General features: G+C 40.1%; 1 protein-coding gene across 1 annotated transcript in view; it reads left to right on the top strand.

The window, feature by feature from the left end:
* CEP128 (centrosomal protein 128) overlaps positions 1 to 21,360 on the top strand; it is a 667,652-nt gene that overhangs the window by 229,113 nt on the left and 417,179 nt on the right. The window contains exon 13 of the mRNA XM_053697350.1: positions 10,222 to 10,382. Within this exon, the coding sequence (XP_053553325.1) occupies positions 10,222 to 10,382 (161 nt within the window). The remainder of the gene's footprint in view (positions 1 to 10,221; positions 10,383 to 21,360) is intronic.

Genomic DNA, 21,360 nt, shown 5'->3' on the forward strand with positions numbered 1-21,360 from the left:
GGATGCTCTCCTACTTCCTTGTTTTTCCTGGGAGGGAGTGGGTTCTGCACTCCTTCAGAATTTTTCCTCTGTGGGAGTTCTGGTGCAGTTCCTAGCTTGGTTGGCTAGTGTTAACGGCTGGAGTCTGCTAGGCTTCTGTTGCAGAGGGAAGCCCGTTACTTCATCTGGAGCACGATAATATTTATGGTGCTAATGTTAGACATTTCCCGGGGGTGGTTTTTATCCCTCGTCGCTCTTTCATAGTGTGGATTGCACGCTGTGTGAGGGATGGGGTCTACCTCGTCTCTCTTGGTCTCCAGGTTTGGGACGTTATATGGTCCTTTTGGACTTCTGTTCAGATTGGGGTAGGGTTTTTTTCCTCCCTTCTCTTTGTTCGGTTGTTGGAGTTCATTCTCTCTGCGTTTTTTGTCCTTTTGCAACCTTGGTTTGCGCTTGGAGTTTCAGCTAGGGTCCCTTTTACCCTAGCTTGTTGGTCTTTAGATCTCTGTAGAGTTCATTTTCCTCTTCCCTTCAGGGGGTATGTGAAGGTCCCCTTCCTTCGGGCCAGAGGTAAGCTTAAGTGTGGGCTTGGAGCCTACGGGACTGGTCTCCTCAGAGGCTTTGTGCTCGGTGGAATCCACTGATTCTGAGTGGTCTCTAACTGGGGCATTGCTGGTTTTAACTGATGGGCAGTTACCTGGTCCATTCAGGTTTTATCCTTCTGTTTCTGGTGAACCAGTTTGTTTTTGTCAGGTGTTTTGGTAAATTCAGGCTGTGGTGCCCTCCGAATGGGCCGCCTCGTTTACCCGCCCTTTTTTTGCATTCAGTGTCCTCTATAGCTTGGGTATTGCTTTCCCAAAAGTAATGAATGCAGCTGTGGACTCTCCCCATTTAAGAAGAAAAACTTAAATTATGCTTACCTAATAATATTCTTTTCTTCTGACAGGGAGAGTCCACAGCTCCCCGCCCACGTATTTATATGGGGTGGTCGTTTATTTATTTTTTATTCTTCTGGCACCTTTTTTACCCTGATATTTCTCCCACTGTTCCTTGTTCCCTTGGCAGACTGACTGGGGGATGAGGGAAGTGGGGGAGGTATTTAAGCTTTTGGCTGGGATGTCTTTGCCTCCTCCTGGTGGCCAGGTTCTGAATTCCCAAAAGTAATGAATGCAGCTGTGGACTCTCCCCGTTAGAAGAAAAGAAAATTATCAGGTAAGCATAATTTAAGCCATATCCTTGTGATTCTCCTTACCTGAATTTTTTTTTTTCATCAGGATAACGCAGTTTTAAGGCTAACTACTCTTTCGTTCCTAATGTTGTCCCATCTCTCTGTCCAGCAATAAAAATGTTAGAGAGATTACTTCAAAACTTTGATGTAGTAAGGGCCTTGAAATGTTATCTTCAAGCCACTAAAGAATTTAGAAATTCTTTCTTGTTTATCCATTTCTCAGGTCTCCACAAGGGAGAGAAAGCTACTACAATCACCTTGGCAGCTCGGCTTAAAGCTTTGATTCGCGTAGCATACCTAGTTGAGGAAAAGTCTCCCCTGAACTAATTACTGCTCATTCTTCCAGAGCAGTCATGTCTTGGGCTTTTAGAAGCAAAGCTTTTGATTGAACACATTTGCAAGGCAGCTACTTGGTCATCTTTAAATACCTTTACCAAATTCTACCATTTTTACACATTTAGCTCTCCTGATGCCGCTTTTGGTAGGAAACTTCTGCAAACTGTGGTGCCTGTTTAGTTCCTCTACTTGCCTTAAATGTAGTTCCCTTGGCCATATGTATGACAAAAGAATCATGGGAAAGTGGGACGGATTAAATCTCTGTTTTGCCATCTCCTGTTGGACTGAATGTTAATCCCACTTGTGATGGCTCATGGACTCTCACCATTATGAAAGAAATTAATTTATTTTTTAAATACCTAGGCCTCGATCCGATATGCAGCGTCGCCCGCAGAAGCCGGCGACGCCAAAATTTGCGCGGGTTTGGTATCCTATATACGGCGTAACCTAGAAGTTACGCTCGTATATTTCTGCCTTCGCCCGTAGTTTTTTGGGCCATAGGCAGGTATACCAAACCAGCGCAGTTTGGTATCCAATATACAGCTGTCTATTGGAGCCCCGTAACTCCCTAAACTACCTGCCAAATAAAACCTAACGCATGCGCAATGTCTATCTACCTGTCAACCGCGATCTGCTAAATAAAACCTAACACCTAACGCATGCGCAATGTCTATCTACCTGTCAACCGCGATCCCCCGCCGCAATCCCTAATAAAGTATTTAACCCCTAAACCGCCGCTCCCGGATCCCGCCGCCAGCTACATTAAAAGTATAACCCCCTAATGTGATCCCCCTACACCGTCGCCAGCTACATTACATACCCCCTAATGTGAGCTCCTACCCCGCCGCCAGCTATATTAAATTTATTAACCCCTAATTTAATCCCCCTACAACGCCGCCAGCTATATTAAATGAATTAACCCCTAATCTAATCCCCCTACACCGTCGCCAGCTATATTAAATGAATTAACCCCTTATCTAATCCCCCTACACTGCCGCCAGCTATATTAAATACATTAACCCCTAATCTAATCCCCCTAAAGTAATCACCTCTATTACCAGCCCTTAAAAGGGCCTTTTGCGTGACATTGCCCCAAAGTAACAGCTCTATTGCCAGCCCTTAAAAGTGCTTTTTGCGTGACATTGCCCCAAAGTAACAGCTCTTTTACCAGCCCTTAAAAGGGCTTTTTGCGGGGCATTGTCACAAAGAAATCGTCTCTTTTGCCTATAATCTAAATACCCCTACACCGCCGCCACCTATAATAAATGTATTACCCCCTAATCTAATCCCCCTACACCACCGCCACCTATATTAAATAGATTAACCCCTAATCTAACCCCCCTACACCGCCGTCACCTATATTAAATGTATTAACCCCTAATCTACTCCCCCTACACCGCCGCCACCTATATTAAATAGATTAACCCTTAATCTAATCCCCCTACACCGCCGCCACCTATATTAACTATATTAACCCTAATTATATTAGGGTTAATATAGTTAATCTAGTTGTTATAGTATATATAGTAACTATATTAACCCTAATTATATTAGGGATAATATCGTTATTATATTATATTATATATATATATATATATATATATATATATATATATATATATATATATATATATATATATATATATATTAAGTATAATAACCCTATCTAACTCTAACATCCCTAACTAAATTCTTATTAAAATAAATCTAATTAATATTATTAATTAAAATATTCCTATTTAAATCTAAATACTTACCTATAAAATAAACCCTAAGATAGCCACAATGTAATTAATAATTACATTGTAGCTATTTTAGGGTTTATATTTATTTTACAGGTAACTTGGTATTTATTTTAACTAGGTACAATAGCTATTAAATAGTTAATAACTATTTAATAGCTACCTAGTTTAAATAATTACCAATTTACCTGTAAAATAAATTCTAACCTAAGTTACAAATACACCTACACTATCAATAAATTAAATAAACTACAAATATCTAAACTAAACTACAATTAAATACACTAAACTAAATTACAAAAAAACAACACACTAAATTACAAAAAATAAAAAAAGATTACAAGAATTTTAAACTAATTACACCTATTCTAAGCCCCCTAATAAAATAACAAAGCCCCCCAAAATAAAAAAAATTCCCTACCCTAATCTAAATTACAAAAGTTAACAGCTCTATTACCAGCCCTTAAAAGGGCCTTTTGTGGGGCATGCCCCAAAGAATTCAGCTCTTTTGCCTGTAAACCCCCCCCATTACAACCCACCACCCACATACCCCTATTCTAACCCACCTAATCCCCCCTTAAAAAAACCTAAGTCTAACCCCCAAGTGCTCCTTACCTGTCCTGAAGACCGGCAGAGAAGGTCCTGTTCCAGGCGGCGACCTCTTCTTCTTCCAGGATCCAGCCGGCGCGGAGCGGAGGAGTTGAAGACCGATGACCGCGGAGCTGAAGACCGTCCATCTGGAACTGAAGATCGGCGACGCTGGAACCGAAGACCTCTGGAACTGAAGACCGGAGCCGGAACGTGGAGGATCCTCTTCATAAGATCGCCGCCGTACACTGAATAGGAATTCAAGGTACGCGATTAAAAATGGCGTCCCTTGAATTCCTATTGGCTGATTTGAGCCTTCAAATTCAAATCAGCCAATCGTATGCGAGCTACTTTAATTCTATTGGCTGATTTGAATAGCCAATAGAATAAGAGCTACTGTAATTCTATTGGCTGATTAGAATAGCCAATAGAATTACAGTAGCTCTTATTCTATTGGCTATTCAAATCAGCCAATAGAATTAAAGTAGCTTGCATCCGATTGGCTGATTTGAATTTGAAGGCTCAAATCAGCCAATAGGAATTCATGGGACGGCATTTTTAATTGCGTACCTTGAATTCCTATTCAGTGTACGGCGATCGCATGAAGAGGATCCTCCACGTTCCGGCTCTGGTCTTCAGTTCCAGAGGTCTTCGGTTCCAGTGTCGCCGATCTTCAGTTCCAGCATCGCCGGTCTTCAGTTCCAGATGGACGGTCATCGGTCTTCAACTCCTCCGCTCCGCGCCGGCTGGATCCTGGAAGAAGAGGAGGTCGCCGCCTGGAACAAGACCTTTTCCGCCGGTCTTCAGGACAGGTAAGGAGCACTTGGGGGTTAGACTTAGGTTTTTTTAAGGGCGGATTGGGTGGGTTAGAATAGGGGTATGTGGGTGGTGGGTTGTAATGGGGGGGTGTTGTTTTTTTTTTACAGGCAAAAGAGCTGACTTCTTTGGGGCATGCCCCACAAAAGGCCCTTTTAAGGGCTGGTAATAGAGCTGTTAACTTTTGTAATTTAGATTAGGGTAGGGAATTTATTTTATTTTGGGGGGCTTTGTTATTTTATTAGGGGGCTTAGAATAGGTGTAATTAGCTTAAAATTCTTGTAATCTCTTTTTATTTTTTGTAATTTAGTTTAGTGTATTTAATTGTAGTTTAGTTTAGATATTTGTAGTTTATTTAATTTATTGATAGTGTAGGTGTATTTGTAACTTAGTTTATTTTACAGGTAAATTGGTAATTATTTTAACTAGGTAGCCATTAAATAGTTATTAACTATTTAATAGCTATTGTACCTAGTTAAAATAAATACCAAGTTACCTGTAAAATAAATATAAACCCTAAAATAGCTACAATGTAATTATTAATTACATTGTAGCTATCTTAGGGTTTATTTTATAGGTAAGTATTTAGATTTAAATAGGAATATTTTAATTAATAATATTAATATTAATTAGATTTATTTTAATAAGAATTTAGTTAGGGATGTTAGAGTTAGATAGGGTTATTATACTTAATATATATATAATATAACTATATTAACTATATTAACCCTAATATAATTAGGATTAATATAGGTGGCGGCGGTGTAGGGGGATTAGATTAGGGGTTAATACATTTAATATAGGTGGTGGCAGTGTAGGAGGATTAGATTAGGGGTTAATCTATTTAATATAGGTGGCGGTGGTGTAGGGGGATTAGATTAGGGGGTAATACATTTATTATAGGTGGCGGCGGTGTAGGGGGATTTAGATTATAGGCAAAAGAGCTGATTTCTTTGTGACAATGCCCCGCAAAAAGCCCTTTTAAGGGCTGTTAAAAAAACTGATTTCTTTGGGCCATGCCCAGCAAAAAGCCCTTTTAAGGGCTGGCAATAGAGCTGTTACTTTGGGGCAATGTCACGCAAAAGGCCCTTTTAAGGGCTGGTAATAGAGGTGATTACTTTAGGGGGATTAGATTAGGGGTTAATGTATTTAATATAGCTGGCGGCGGTGTAGGGGGATTAAATTAGGGGTTAATTAATTTAATATAGCTGGCGGCGGGGTAAGGGGATTAGATTAGGGGTTAATAATTTTAATATAGCTGGCGGCGGAGTAGGAGCTCACATTAGGGGGTAGTTAATATAGATGGCGGCGGTGTAAGGGGCTCACATTAGGGGGTAGTTAATATAGATGGCGGCGGTGTAAGGGGCTCACATTAGGGGGTAGTTAATATAGATGGCGGCGGTGTAAGGGGCTCACATTAGGGGGTAGTTAATATAGATGGCGGCGGTGTAAGGGGCTCACATTAGGGGGTAGTTAATATAGATGGCGGCAGTGTAAGGGGCTCACATTAGGGGGTAGTTAATATAGATGGCGGCGGTGTAAGGGGCTCACATTAGGGGGTAGTTAATATAGATGGCGGCGGTGTAAGGGGCTCACATTAGGGGGTAGGTAATATAGATGGCGACGGTGTAAGGGGCTCATATTAGGGGGTAGGTAATATAGATGGCGGCGGTGTAAGGGGCTCACATTAGGGGGTAGTTAATATAGATGGCGGCGGTGTAAGGGGCTCACATTAGGGGGTAGTTAATATAGATGGCGGCGGTGTAAGGGGCTCACATTAGGGGGTAGTTAATATAGATGGCGGCGGTGTAAGGGGCTCACAGGGGGTAGGTAATATAGATGGCGGCGGTGTAAGGGGCTCACATTAGGGGGTAGTTAATATAGATGGCGGCGGTGTAAGGGGCTCACATTAGGGGGTAGGTAATATAGATGGCGGCGGTGTAAGGGGCTCACATTAGGGGGTAGGTAATATAGATGGCGGCGGTGTAAGGGGCTCACATTAGGGGGTAGTTAATATAGATGGTGGCGATGTAAGGGGCTCACATTAGGGGGTAGTTAATATAGATGGAGGCGGTGTAAGGGGCTCACATTAGGGGGTAGGTAATATAGATGGCGGCGGTGTAAGGGGCTCACATTAGGGGGTAGGTAATATAGATGGCGGCGGTGTAAGGGGCTCACATTAGGGGGTAGGTAATATAGATGGCAGCGGTGTAAGGGGCTCACATTAGGGGGTAGTTAATATAGATGGCGGCGGTGTAAGGGGCTCACATTAGGGGGTAGGTAATATAGATGGCGGCGGTTTAGGAGCTCACATTAGGGGGTTATATAGATAAAATAGGTAGCGGCGGTGTAAGGGGCTCACATTAGGGGGTAATATAGATAATGTAGGTGGCGGCGGGGTCCGGGAGCGGCGGTTTAGGGGTTAATAACTTTATTAGGTGCGGCGGGGTCCGGGGGCGGCGATTTAGGGGTTAATACATTTATTATTATTAGGAGAGTGAGGGGGGATAGGGGTATACGTGTCGGGCTATGTTTGGGAGGCGTTTTAGACAGTACGGGTGATTTAATAACTTAGTCCGTTTTTTTATGCGGCGGCAGTTTCTAAAGTGCCGTAAGTCACTGGCGACTCCAGAAATTTGTACTTACGCAGATTTCTGGACATCGCCAGGTTTGTGAGACTTACGGCACTTTAGCCTCTGACGGCGCCGTATATGGGATAGCTCGATTTGCGAGCTGAAACTACGGGCGTCGCAGGTTTCCACGCTTGTGCCAAAACCTGTGCAGTATATCGGATCGCGCCCTTAATTACTCACTAGGAAAAAGAATCACACAAGTCTATTGGCAGATAGTGACTCTCCATAAGCAAAACAAATTTACTGTATACGTTTTTTTTAAGTGCAGGAATGTGAATTAAAACATCTTATTACTTTTAAAATATCATCTTTTAGATGCAAAAATATAAATATTTGAAATGGCTAACTCCTCTGTATTCTGGTTAGTTCTAAATGTTTAAATAACCCTGTAAAACCCAGGCTTAGATAATTGTTAAGATGTTCTCTCTGGAGAGTTCTTTGAATTTTCAGTAAACCTTAGCCACTATATTGACCTTAAACCAGGGCTCGACAAACCCAGGAGCCCGGGAGCCACTGGCTCCTAACTTTTTGTGTTATTCTCCATATATCTATATACAAATACCACTCTCTGGCTTCTAAAAGTGTGCATGGCTCCTAAATATTAAACAGATTTGTCGATCCCTGCCTGAAACACTTTCCGATTATAGTATAACATTTTTAATTATGCTTAGTTAAAAAAATAAAATAAAAATATTTCATTACTTTGTTCTATTATCCTGTAAATTAATTAATAAAACTGTGGTCTTTCCAGTTACTGTTCGAAATGGAAGAGCAGAGTCCAGATATCCAGTTGTTGGTTGCACACTGTAGTGACACACTTACAACTGTCCCTGATTGGCCTCAGCACAGATGATTAAGGAATCCTAGGTTACAACATGTCAGTTGCCTTTGCTTTATGGGCACTAAAACGTGACACTTACAGTATTTCTTCTTTATTTTAACAACTAATATAATTGTAAGAAAATACATCTGCATATTATTGTCAGGCTAATCTTTGCTTTGAGTACCTCATTCTATCTAGCATTTGTTTACTGTTTATCTAGCATTTGTTTACTGTTTAATATCCCTTTAAACAGTAGGTTAACATTAGAAGATATTAAATTGATGTTGTTTACCACATTTGTAAATCAATAGAAAGTCTTGGCTTTAGGTACAAGCAGTCTGAAACTACACAAATTGTACTTACCAGATTCTGTATAATGTGCACCAAGTTCTTAGTCAGGTGTAGATTGTCAAATAGGAAATCTGTGAGCACAAATTAGTTTCCCTAGGGTAACATATGCTGAAACGTATTGTCATATTTTATTAAAAGATCCAATCAATAAACAATCATGCACAGTTATGTAGTGCTGGGTAAATTTACAGGCATAATATCCTTTGTTTTATTAAGCGCAAGTACTTGTAGTTATCCCTGTTTGAGGGATAAATTTATATAGGTAATCCAGATTGAATTAATGAGATTTCTAAAATGATGGTGTTTGAAGAGCAGTTGTATTATTTAAACATTTACATAAAATACAATTCTGTGAAGTCAATAATTTATTGATGTCTAGCTATATTAATATTTCTTGATTCCTTGCTTCAGAGTTGAATATCGCTGCATTTAAGCACTGTTTTTCAATTGACCCTGGGTACTTAAATCTGCGTAAACCGAATTTAAAACCGTAGGATCAAGAGAAGTCTTGCAGCGATCTATATCTTTTAGAGTATTTCTTCTCAGTTCAAATCATTTACCTGTAGTTCTCACAACTGTATATGTAGTTTGAATTGTGGCTTAATTTTTACCAGTTTGTTCAGTATTTGCCCGCCAGATAATCGTCTGCAAGTTTTAATCAACCTGTGCTATAGTTCCTGTTCAATATCTGTATTAATTTCTTAACCACAAATCACTAAACCCTTTTGCTGCAAATAACACACAGGACATTAATTAATCTTGCTGGGTGCCAATAACTGAATGACATGTCCAGTGACTGACTCAGATGCATGTCTGGCTGATGTCACATTAAAGAGGAAGAAGATCATTTGTCAGGTGCAGGTCTCTATATTAGGATGCATAGTGCTTGTTGAGCCGTAGTTTAGTAGGTTTGTATGCATCAGTTACGTTAGCTGGTTGACTTCTTTGCTAAACAGCCCTGTAGAAAAGTGTTTTCAGTTTTTTATGTTTTTTACACGGGGCCATAATGTATGTTAAGCTTGGTGGTTGCTTAAAGTTGTGGCCCACTAGTGCTATACTTGGACTGGGTTTAGGAGCAGTTCAAAATGGCCTTTTTAAACAAGAACTGCTCATTTTCCTGTAGGTTTTTTAGTTTTAGCAGAGACCATATACATTTCTGGCTGATATGTGGATAGGATTTTAACACCTTAGAAGTAGCATAAAGTTTCAACTATATATCTGTGCCAAATAACAAGAAGCAATGCTTAAGGTGGTTTCCATAATCTGCTTCCTAGCCAAGTGGAATCATTACAGCATTTAAACATACAGTTTATTTGAAAGGCAGAATGTTTATTTAAATGAATACTAAACCCAACTGTTTTCTTTCATGATTTAGATAGAGTATGCCATTTTAAGCAACTTTCTAATTTACTCCTATTATCATTTTTTCTTCGTTCTCTTGCTATCTTTATTTGAAAAGCAGGAATCTAAACTTAGGAGCCGGCCCATTTTTGCTTCAGCACCTGGGTAGCGCATGCTGATTGGTGGCTAAATGTAGCAACCAATCAGCAAGTGCTGCCCAGGGTCTGAACCAATATCTTTCTTCTATTGTCCAGGAACTGTTATTAAACTATTTCTTGTCTTCATTGTTTGGCTTCATTTGGCTTTAGCGGAGTTCTCTAACTAAAGTGTTGGGTCTACTCAATAAAAACATAATCCATAGGGTACTATTTGTGTCTTTCTTAGTAGTGGAACGGTCAGAGAGAGAGAAGTTGGAACTGGAGCGCCAGATCTCAGAGCTGCGTTCTCAGCTGAGCCGAAGTGCCATCTTATCTGAAGTGGAAGATCTGAAACGCTGCTTGGATCAAAAGGACAGGGAGAAAGGCCAGCTCACCGCTCACATTGAGGTATGTAAACAGCTCATTCTATCATTGACATCATTGTGCTACTGGTTTAGCAGTAAGTTCAAAGCTCATCCTCAGATCAGTTTTATTGCAGTCAATGTTTTTCTTTGTAATTCTAAAAAAGATAATTTAAAAAAAAATACAAAAATGTTTTATAAAGCAATTTTATTTTGTAAGGCTTGCAGAGTCCTGTCCTACTCCAATGAGCTTTAATAGGAGGTACACAAGTGATACTGCTGTATTGCTTTCAAAACAGCTTTTACTTAAAGGGATACTGAACTCAAATGATTTCTTTCATGATTCAGAGCAGCAATTTTAATTTACTCTTATTATCAATTTTTCTTCGTTCTCTTGGTATCTTTATGAAAAAAAAAAATAAAAAAAAATACAAGCTTATTAGCTGGCCCATTTTTAGTTCAGCACCCTTGATAGCGCGTGCCGATTGGTGACTACATTTAGCCACCAATCAGCAAGCACTACCCAGGTGCTGAACCAAAACTGGGCCAGCTCGTAAACTTACATTCCTGCTTTTTCAAATAAAGATAGCAAGAGAACGAAGAAAAATTGGTTATAAGAGTAAATTAAAAAGTTGCTTAAAATTTCTTGCTCTATCTGAATGATGAAAGAAAAAAATTTGGGTTCAGTGCCCCTTTAACATCAAGTATTTTCAATATGTCCAGATACCGCTCTTTTTCAAATGCTTGATAGAACTATTTTGCATACAATGTCCCCTTAAATGTCTTCTTGGTCCAAAATCAGCAGTCCCTGTTGTGATAAACCTTTAGCACCGGCATTGCACCACTCTTTTATTCAGCATGAGGCTATTCACAACAGCAGTTCTCTCATTCATGCTGAAGCAATGCCACAAGCTCTCTGAACACTTGCACTGTCTCCTTCTCACCAAAGCAATTAGATGTCACTTAAGGAGGTTATAAATCTCCAAATGTAAGGTTACTGCAACTTCCTTGCAGTGGAGTCTATAGAAAAAAGCTTTATTGTTAAACTTTGCTTAAGGCTGCCTGGGTTTAACAGCATTAATACATCACAGCTAAAATGCTACAGTTTAACTTATTTTAGAACAAAAACAACTTGTACTCTCCATTATGCCAATAAATTGAGTCGACTTCAGATTATCCCTTTAATCTTTTAACACGTTGGCCAGGTTTGCCGGATTTACACTGAATAACGCAGCACTTACAAATTGCTGAACTGTAGAGCGCTGTGTCCCAATTACAGTAATCAGGCAGCTATAGAATTTCTATATCTAAACTACCACACTTAGATATTAGCTGCCGTGGGATATACATTTCTTGCTGGTATATATAAGCTTTTATGCGTATTGCCTTAAACCACTATAGCTAATCAGATAATGTGCAAATGTATTATTATTTATTATTGTCTCTGATAACGGATTCATGTTGTACTAGACGGGGGGGGGGGGTGTTATAGAATAATACGCCGATACTTAATGCTTAAGCATTCAGGTTATTTGTATATCTATGTATATATGTATGTTGTGCAGCCCCATTAAAATTGTCCTTTTAGTTGTGTATTTTTTTAAGGTATTTAAAATTAAAAAAATAATTTTTAACCCCTTAATGACCGCAGCACTTTTCCATTTTCTGTCCGTTTGGGACCAAGGCTATTTTTACATTTTTGAGGTGTTTGTGTTTAGCTGTAATTTTCCTCTTACTCATTTACTGTACCCACACATATTATATACCGTTTTTATCGCCATTAAATGGACTTTCTAAAGATACCATTATTTTCATCATATCTTATAATTTACTATAAAAAAAATTATAAAATATGAGGAAAAAATGGAAAAAAACACACTTTTTCTAACTTTGACCCCCAAAATCTGTTACACATCTACAACCACCAAAAAACACCCATGCTAAATAGTTTCTAAATTTTGTCCTGAGTTTAGAAATACCCAATGTTTACATGTTCTTTGCTTTTTTTGCAAGTTATAGGGCCATAAATACAAGTAGCACTTTGCTATTTCAAAACCACTTTTTTTCAAAATTAGCGCTAGTTACATTGGAACACTAATATCTTTCAGGAATCCCTGAATATCCATTGACATGTATATATTTTTTTTTAGAAGACATCCCAAAGTATTGATCTAGGCCCATTTTGGTATATTTCATGCCACCATTTCACCGCCAAATGCGATCAAATAAAGAAAATTGTTCACTTTTTCACAATTTTTTTCACAAACTTTAGGTTTCTCACTGAAATTATTTACAAACAACTTATGTAATTATAGCATAAATGGTTGTAAATGCTTCTCTGGGATACCCTTTGTTCAGAAATAGCAGACATATATGGCTTTGGCTTTGCTTTTTGGTAATTAGAAGGCTGCTAAATGCCACTGCGCACAATACGTGTATTATGCCCAGCAGTGAAGGGGTTAATTAGGGAGCATGTAGGGAGCTTCTAGGGTTAATTTTAGCTTTAGTGTAGTGTAGTAGACAACCCCAAGTATTGATCTAGGCCCATTTTGGTATATTTCATGCCACCATTTCACCGCCAAATGCGATCAAATAAAAAAAAACGTTAATTTTTTCACAATTTTAGGTTTCTCACTGAAATTATTTACAAACAGCTTGTGCAATTATGGCACAAATGGTTGTAAATGCTTCTCTGGGATGTCCTTTGTTCAGAAATAGCAGACATATATGACTTTGGCGTTGCTTTTTGGTAATTAGAAAGTCGCTAAATGCTGCTGCGCATCACACGTGTATTATGGCTAGCAGTGAAGGGGTTAATTAGGTAGTTTGTAGGGAGCTTGCAGGGTTAATTTTAGCTTTAGTGTAGATATCAGCCTCCCACCTGACACATCCCACCCCCTGATCCCTCCCAAACAGCTCCCTTCCCTCCCCCACCCCACAATTGTCCCCGCCATCTTAAGTACTGGCAGAAAGTCTGCCAGTACTAAAATAAAAGTTTTTTTTTGTTTTTTTCTAAAAGAAAAAAAAAAGCATATTTACATATGCTGTGTTTAGGATCCCCCCTTAGCCCCCAACCTCCCTGATCCCCCCAAAACAGCTCTCTAAGCCTCCCCCTCTGCCTTATTGGGGGCCATCTTGGGTACTGGCAGCTGTCTGCCAGTACCCAGTTTGCACACAAACAAATGTTTATTTTTTTATTTTTTTTTATTTTTTTTGCAGGGCACCCCACGGTCCCCCACGGACCAACCCCCACCACCTAAATGACTCCTAAGGTTTTTTTTTACATTCTAAGTCCCACTTTTATTTTGTTTTGGGACACATTTTTCTGTAGTGTAGCGGTTCCCACCCGCTCCCTCCCAGTGCACGCGCCCGCCCCCGCCCCCTCGTGCACGTGCGCGCGCCCGCGCGCGCCCCCGGACTCCCCCGCCCACGATCCCGCCCCCCTCCACATGACCAGGGCCATCGATGGCCGCCACCCACCTCCCACACCGGCTCCCACCCACCAACGATACCGGCCATCGATGTCCGGTGCAGAGAGGGCCACAGAGTGGCTCTCTCTGCATCGGATGGCCGTAGAAGGTTATTGCAGGATGCCTCCATATCGAGGCATCACTGCAATAACCGGAAAGCAGCTGGAAGCGAGCAGGATCGCTTCCAGCTGCTTTCCACACCGAGGACGTGCAGGGTACGTCCTCAGGCGTTAACTGCCTTTTTTCTGAGGACGTACCCTGCACGTCCTCAGTCATTAAGGGGTTAAAATATTTTAACAAGACTTTATGGAAAAGTTTAGACACAGCTACAGCCAAAGTTATATTTTTTTTCAGAGATTAGTTAATTTAACAAGAGATCATTTGCTTTTAAAACTGGTATATAACTACTTTACTCCAACTGAGAACTGAAACAAAAATAAATACCCACACGTGCCCGCAATACAAAATGAGATTCTAATCACAGTTTTAGTTGGAAATGAAATAGAAAATTAGCTGTTGATAATCTAACTGTAAAGTCTCAAATTTACAAAATTTTGTACAGATAATCATGCTTAAAGGACCGTTAAATACAGTAGCATTTCATAATCCACAAATGCACAATAAACATACAATGCAATAGCACTTACTCTGAATTATTAGTAGATTATTTTTTTTTAGAGAAATGTCAAAAATTGCATCACTCTGTGCCAATATACAGTAATATACCTATACACTGTGAACATGGTCATTAGGAGCTTTTGCCACATAACGTGTGCATTTAATAAACTGGTATCTTTTAACTATACATGCGGTTTCTGAATCATGAAAGTTTTAAGAATGGTAAAGCATTATGTTGATTTTGCTCTAAAGGATTCTTCAGAAGATGATCTAAGTGAAGCCCAAATAAGTATATTTCCTTCTTAATATAAGGAGAGTCCCCTGCATCATTTCTTACTGTTGGGAAATACTGAACCTGGCCACCAGGAGGAGGCAAAGACACCCCAGCCAAAGGCTGAAATACCTCTCCCACTTCTCCCATCCCCCAGTCATTCTTTGCCTTTCGTCACAAGAGGATGGCAGAGAAGTTTTAGATTTCCTTAGTTCCTTAGGAGGGGTATCTGCCCTTCGATATGGGACTGGAATTTTAAGTAGAATTTGTCAGCCTCTCAGTGAGAGCACTGACAAAAGTTAGTCTGGAGATGCAGGGAGAGTCTTTCTGCAAACCCATCCAGCCTGCCTGCTAACAACTCCTAAGCAATCAATGTTGACGAGTTTCACTGCCTGCTTGTTTTTCTCACTTAAGTCCATGTCAGGAGCGATGCTACAAGACTGGCATACTTAAGAGGCTGTGTTTCTGTTCCACAGCATGGATTCTGGTAAGATCGTTTCAATTTTTACATATGTTGAAAACGTTAGAAGACAGGGTCACAGTGTGGCTCTTTTTATCTTAATAGAATCATGGGTTAATATCTCCTAAAGGGAGATATTTGAACAGTGGGGTTTAATCAAATGTGATGCTTTGATTTTATGCTGCTTTATGTGTGAGATTTTATTGGGCTCATAGGCTGTTTGTTATATGGCTGGAACAAAAAGTTTTTTACTTTCACTTTGTGCTGCACAGCTTGTAGCTTGGCGTACTTTTTCTCATAGCATGGGGCAGTCCTGTCTTGCTCACCATGTGACCGGGAGTGGTCTCGCTTTCATTTCCTCTTTCCTGAACGAGCTGGCTGACAGAGAGGACGCTATTTCTCTGTATTGTCGGGGAGGTGGTGAGTACCCCAGCCATTGAGAGTATAAAGGTGCCGTTTTTGAGAAATAAAAATTGTTTAATTTCTTTGTCCTACTGTCATTAGCTTAATCTATGGAGGATTCTGAGATACTAGAGGGTACTTCCTCTGTTCCAAATAGTAATACCCGTTTATATTGTGAGGAGGCCTTGGTATGCCAGCCCTCTCAACTATGTTTCACATGCCTTGACAACGTTATTAGGTCAAAGAAGGTTAACCCCTTTAGTACCAATGAGCGATCCACCTCTGAGAACTCGCCGTCCCGTGAGGTGCATACCGAACAGTCATCTCCTACACACGCAGCTTCCTGTAGCAAGCTTAATCCACCATCTGGAGGGGGCCTTTTACCATCTGTGATACAAATGTGATATGGCAGGCCATATAGAGTGTGATGAATATGAACCAGTCTTCTTGGCCTATATGAATCTATATAGAATAAAGAAATCCTGAGTTGCTGACATGGCATAGACTTGAAGCTTATATATAACTTGTTTTGATTGAAATAATGCTGAATAAAACAATATGTATTCTAAAAGAACAAATCACTCATCTGTGGTTGAGACATTTGTTGGACAGGATACATCTGGACAGGAATAAGAGACACATAGACAGTTTCATAACCTAACTATAATTAACATTATATATAGAGGAGCTTGGACTTTCTTTTATTTGGACTTCTCATTCCAAGGACAGACATGTGCCGCTTGGAAATAATATTGAAACTCCCAGTTCCTCTATATCGTTTGGGCTGAAGTTGACGGGAATCCCCAGCCAAAGTGGAACATATATGATGCAATTATCTGGTGATGTAGCGGTTTATTTTGTCTTTTATATAATCAAGTTGTTTATATACATTATTGTTTAAGATTGTTCTTTTCTTTTGTGAATAAACTACTATACCTATTAAGTATAGCAAAGAGTTCAATTATTGCTTTTAGTATATGTATTAAGGTATACATTTTATTAGGCAATACATAATTTGGCGACGAGAATGGGATATTTAAGTATTTGACTGTTAAAATACTTGTGTTGGTTGCGGGTGTTATGCTGTCAAATCATAAATAAATAACAATCTTATTCACAAAAGAAAGTTTTATTTAGGGGTAAAGATGCTCAACAAAAGAGTTAACGTGGTCAAAGACATTACTATTCCCTGGTGGGATTATTTACCTTATATTGATGTGGCACATGAGGTAGCTAAAGGAGCGTGGTTGTGTGAACAATGGGACTTGACTCTTAAAGAAGCTAATCTTGTTGATGCAGTTAAAACATTAGAGGAAGTGCCTGTTGAGAGAGGAAAAGAACAGCCCGCTGAACGGAGGCTATGGATAATGTGTACAGCATATAGGGTACTACATAAGAAAGCAGAAGATTGGCATAAGTGTAATTTAAAATTAGAAAAAATACATATTTCTGAATTAGAGGGTAATATTATGGTAACGCAATGCAACAATATGTTGCTTTCAGATAAGTTGAGTACTTATCAACTTATAGCTGAAGTAGCTGCGATGAAGGTAGCAGTTAATAAATATAAAAAACGGAAAGGGAAAGTTAGTAAAGTTAAAATCAGGAAATATATAGTTACAGCAGGAATGTTACAGCCCAGAAAGGCATCACATTGCAGTGTTAGGACCAGTCAACATTGGGACAACTTGTAAATTGGTGACTGGCTTAAGCAAAATATGAGCTTGGGTGATTTTTTATTTTATTTTAAAAAATGTAAACTGTTTTGATAATATAGAAGGGGATGTGTGGCAATATTCTTTTTAGTGTAATTATTTGGTTAGTTGCTTGCACCCCTAAGAAGTAATATTAGTAAAATAATTGTGTGCAGAAACATTTGTATTTGTATTTAAAGGAACACTAGCCATCTTCATGGTTTCTAGCACCCCACCCCACACAGTTTCTCAGATGCTCTCATTATAGTGCATTGGAAGTGTGTATAAAGCCAGAGAGGTTAGATGCATAGGTTATATATGTGTTTATTTTAATTTATGAATGTTTTGACAATAAACTACAGTGAACGTTGCTGCCAAGGAACATGTGCTGTTTATTTGAATTAATTAACTAAATCGCTGAACCTGCTAATATAAATATTCATTTATAGCACATTCAATATTATTCGCAAGCAGCAGGTTTGTTTGAGCGAATGAATGGTTTATTAAGGGAGAATATGGACCATGGATGCAATTCATTTAGATAAACAATAATAAAAAACTTGTTGGAGACAGGACGAAATTTACAAATGCATACAGGAGGAATTGAGGGTCCTATTCCCTTGGGAACTTACAAGCTAGAAGGGTAGGAGGTTGAGAAACAGGAGGTGAGGACTGCAAGATTGAGAGAAGGATGTTAATGCAGAGTTAGATGAGGGAAATGTTGTTAGGTAAGTGAAATTTATTTATAGCAGTGTGGGTATTTCTGTGAGGTGGTGCAGTTTAGGGACATAGATTTTAAAATAGAAAGTAGTTCATGAGAGCTAAGGTAAGGAGAGGAAAGGAGAGAGGGGCCTATATAAACTACATGTGGAGAAGGGTAAGGTATAAGCATGTGAGCATCCCTGTGGAATAGGCATGAGACTGTTGTGGGGAAGAGCAGTCCTGAAAACATGGTAGAATATTAAGTGCAATAGATTGTTTTTGAAATAAAAATATTTAGCTTGACTCAAATCTTCTTCGAATCTTGTTCAATTCTTTGCATACGAAGAGAGAAGCGTTCTACCAGGAACGAACAACAGCTCAGTGGCTTGTTCTATGGCGATTTACCACCCGGAAGCAGCTTCTTTTAGACCAGTGTGCTTTTCACAGAAGAAAACTTTCCTGAAGTATATCAGTCTGATCCCGCCAAGTAAGGTCAGTCCAGCCCCGAAATACCAGGCAATTCTTCTCTGAAAAAGGAACATGAGAACCCCAGACGATCGTTTCGGCCTCCTATGGGCCTCGTCAGAGAGGTGCAGCCACATTCCTCTAAGCACACTGGGCAAGGAGTCCACGTCTGGTTTCCCCCATCACCCATAGGGAGACTTCCCCAGGGTCATAATAATTTGCATACGAAGAGAGAAGCGCTCTTTTTTTATTTATGCTTGTTCAATTCTTGTCTAATTCTTAGTGCTGCCACTTAAAGATGGAACAGTGTAATAAATCCAGCAAAATACAGAGGTTTTAAAGGGACATACCAGGGGTTAAGAACAGTGTAATAAATCACATGCTTTACAGATTATTGATAACCGCCCCTATGCAAATACATTGGAAATGCAGTAATGTACAACGAGTTCCCACTTTAGTGGATACTGGGGCGGAGGTTACTTTAATTTATGGCAATTCCAAATATATTTAATGGGGCAATAGTTAGCATAATTGAAACCAGGAGAGATAGAATGAATTAAAATGGGAATAGAATGCCAGATACCTCCTGAACACTATGGACAATTAGCCTCAAGATCTAGTTTTGCTATGAGGGGTATATCAGTACTAGGAGGAGTTATAGATGCTGATTATCAAAGAAAAATTAAAGTAATTTTAGTGAACAATGGAAAACAAATCCTATATAATAAAAGGCCAAGTGTGTTTGTCCGAAGCTGTCATCTGGTGTGTGTTGGAGTGGGCAGGGCCCGGACATGACGTGGGCGGGGCCAAGTGTGATGCGGGCAGGGCCAGGCAGGAATGTGAGCTGGGTTGGGGGGGGCCAGATGCCGGGGCTGACTGCCGAGAGACAGAGAGCTCTAAAGAGGGGGGATAGAGAGAGCAGAAGAGGGGGGATAAAGAGAGTGAGAGAGACAGCAAAAGAGAGGGGGGAGAGTGCACAGAAGAGGGGAGATAAAGAGAGGGAGAGAGACAGCAAAAGATGGGGGGGAGAGTGCACAAAAGAGAGGGGGGAGAGAGCACAAAAGAGAGGGGGGAGAGAGCGAGCAAAAGAGAGGGGAGAGAGAGAGCAAAAGAGAGGGGGGAGAGAGAGAGCAAAAGAGAGGGGGGACAGAGCAAAAGAGAGGGGGGAGAGAGAGAGAGCAAAAGAGAGGGGAGAAAGAGAGCAAAAGAGAGGGGAGAAAGAGAGAGCAAAAGAGAGGGGAGAAAGAGAGAGCAAAAGAGAGGGGAGAAAGAGAGAGCAAAACAGAGGGTGGATAGAGAGAGAGCAAGGGGTGAGACCGCTGTACTGCAAAATGGCCCGTGTACACGGGCTTTAGGACTAGTATTACATATTGAAGAAGGGGACAGGATAGTTAGATTGTTGATAATTCCATTGTTCATGGCAACTATGGAAGAGGGTGAACCCCCAACTACATTAACAGTAAGAGGGGATAAGGGCTTTGGTTCATCAAATATTTAAAATGTAGGTGCTAAAATAGGGATTCAAAATCTTCAAGGACCGCCAGATGCGGCTGAAGTAATTGCTGTAGGCAATGATAAAACTTTATTGGTAATGAGAACAGGTAAAGAACAATGGGAATATATACCTGAGGACAAATGTTAATTTCGAGAATAAAATTGTGTTTCACTTTTTACAGATATGGCTGAAATCCAGTATATGGATTCTTATTTTTGGCCTCCATTGAAAGCTTTTTGGAGCACAAGCCATAGCACCAGGAGAAGAGATTGTACAGAAAGTCAAACTGTTAGGTGGGGGTGGGTGAATCGAACACGAATTCGACAACAGGATAATAATACATGTGATGGCAAAACGTATTGTAATATAGCCAATGTGACTGTTAATCCAGGATATCCTTGGACACCCCCATCAGGACAAAAGTATTGACCAAATTACTGTTTATATGATGATACCGGAACTAATACATTAATAATCTGACTTCAATACGCTGTGCTGGAGTAGATTTGGGGTATACAGTGGGGCAAAAGAGAGGCATGTACAGAGAGGCCTGTAATTTTCATCATAGGTATACCTCAACTATGAGAGACAAAATGTGGAAACAAATCCAGACAATCACATTGTCTGATTTGGAAAGAATTTATTTGCATATTATGGTGGAAAATAAGTATTTGGTCACCTACAAACAAGCAAGATTTCTGGCTCTCACAGACCTGTATCTTCTTCTTTAAGAGGCTCCTTTGTCCTCCACTCATTACCTGTATTAATGGCACCTATTTGAACATGTTATCAGTATAAAAGACACCTGTCCACAACCTCAAACAGTCACACTCCAAACTCCACTATGTTGAAGACCAAAGAGCTGTCGAAGGACACCAGAAACAAAATTGTAGACCTGCACCAGGCTGAAGACTGAATCTGCAATATGCAAGCAGCTTGGTGTGAAGAAATCAACTGTGGGAGCAATAATTAGAAAATGGAAGGCCTTCAAGACCACTGATAATCTCCCTCGATCTGGGGCTCCACGCAAGATCTCACCCCGTGGGGTCAAAATGATCAGAAGAACGGTGAGCAAACATCCCAGAACCACACGGGGGGACCTAGTGAATGACCTGCAGAGAGCTGGGACCAACGTAACAAAGGCTACCATCAGTAACACACTACGCCGCCAGGGACTCAGATGTGTCCCCCTCCTTAAGTCAGTACATGTCCGGGCCCGTCTGAAGTATGCTAGAGAGCATTTGGATAATCCAGAAGCGGATTGGGAGAATGTCATATGGTCAGATGAAACCAAAGTAGAACTGTTTGGTAGAACACAACTCGTGTTTGGAGGAGAGAGAATGCTGAGTTGCAACCAAAGAACACCATACCTACTGTGAAGCATGGGGGTGGCAACATCATGCTTTGGGGCTGTTTCTCTGCAAAGGGAACAGGACGACTGATCCGT

Source organism: Bombina bombina, chromosome 1 (genome assembly GCF_027579735.1).
Source record: "Bombina bombina isolate aBomBom1 chromosome 1, aBomBom1.pri, whole genome shotgun sequence".
In the NCBI taxonomy this organism is placed as follows: domain Eukaryota; kingdom Metazoa; phylum Chordata; class Amphibia; order Anura; family Bombinatoridae; genus Bombina; species Bombina bombina.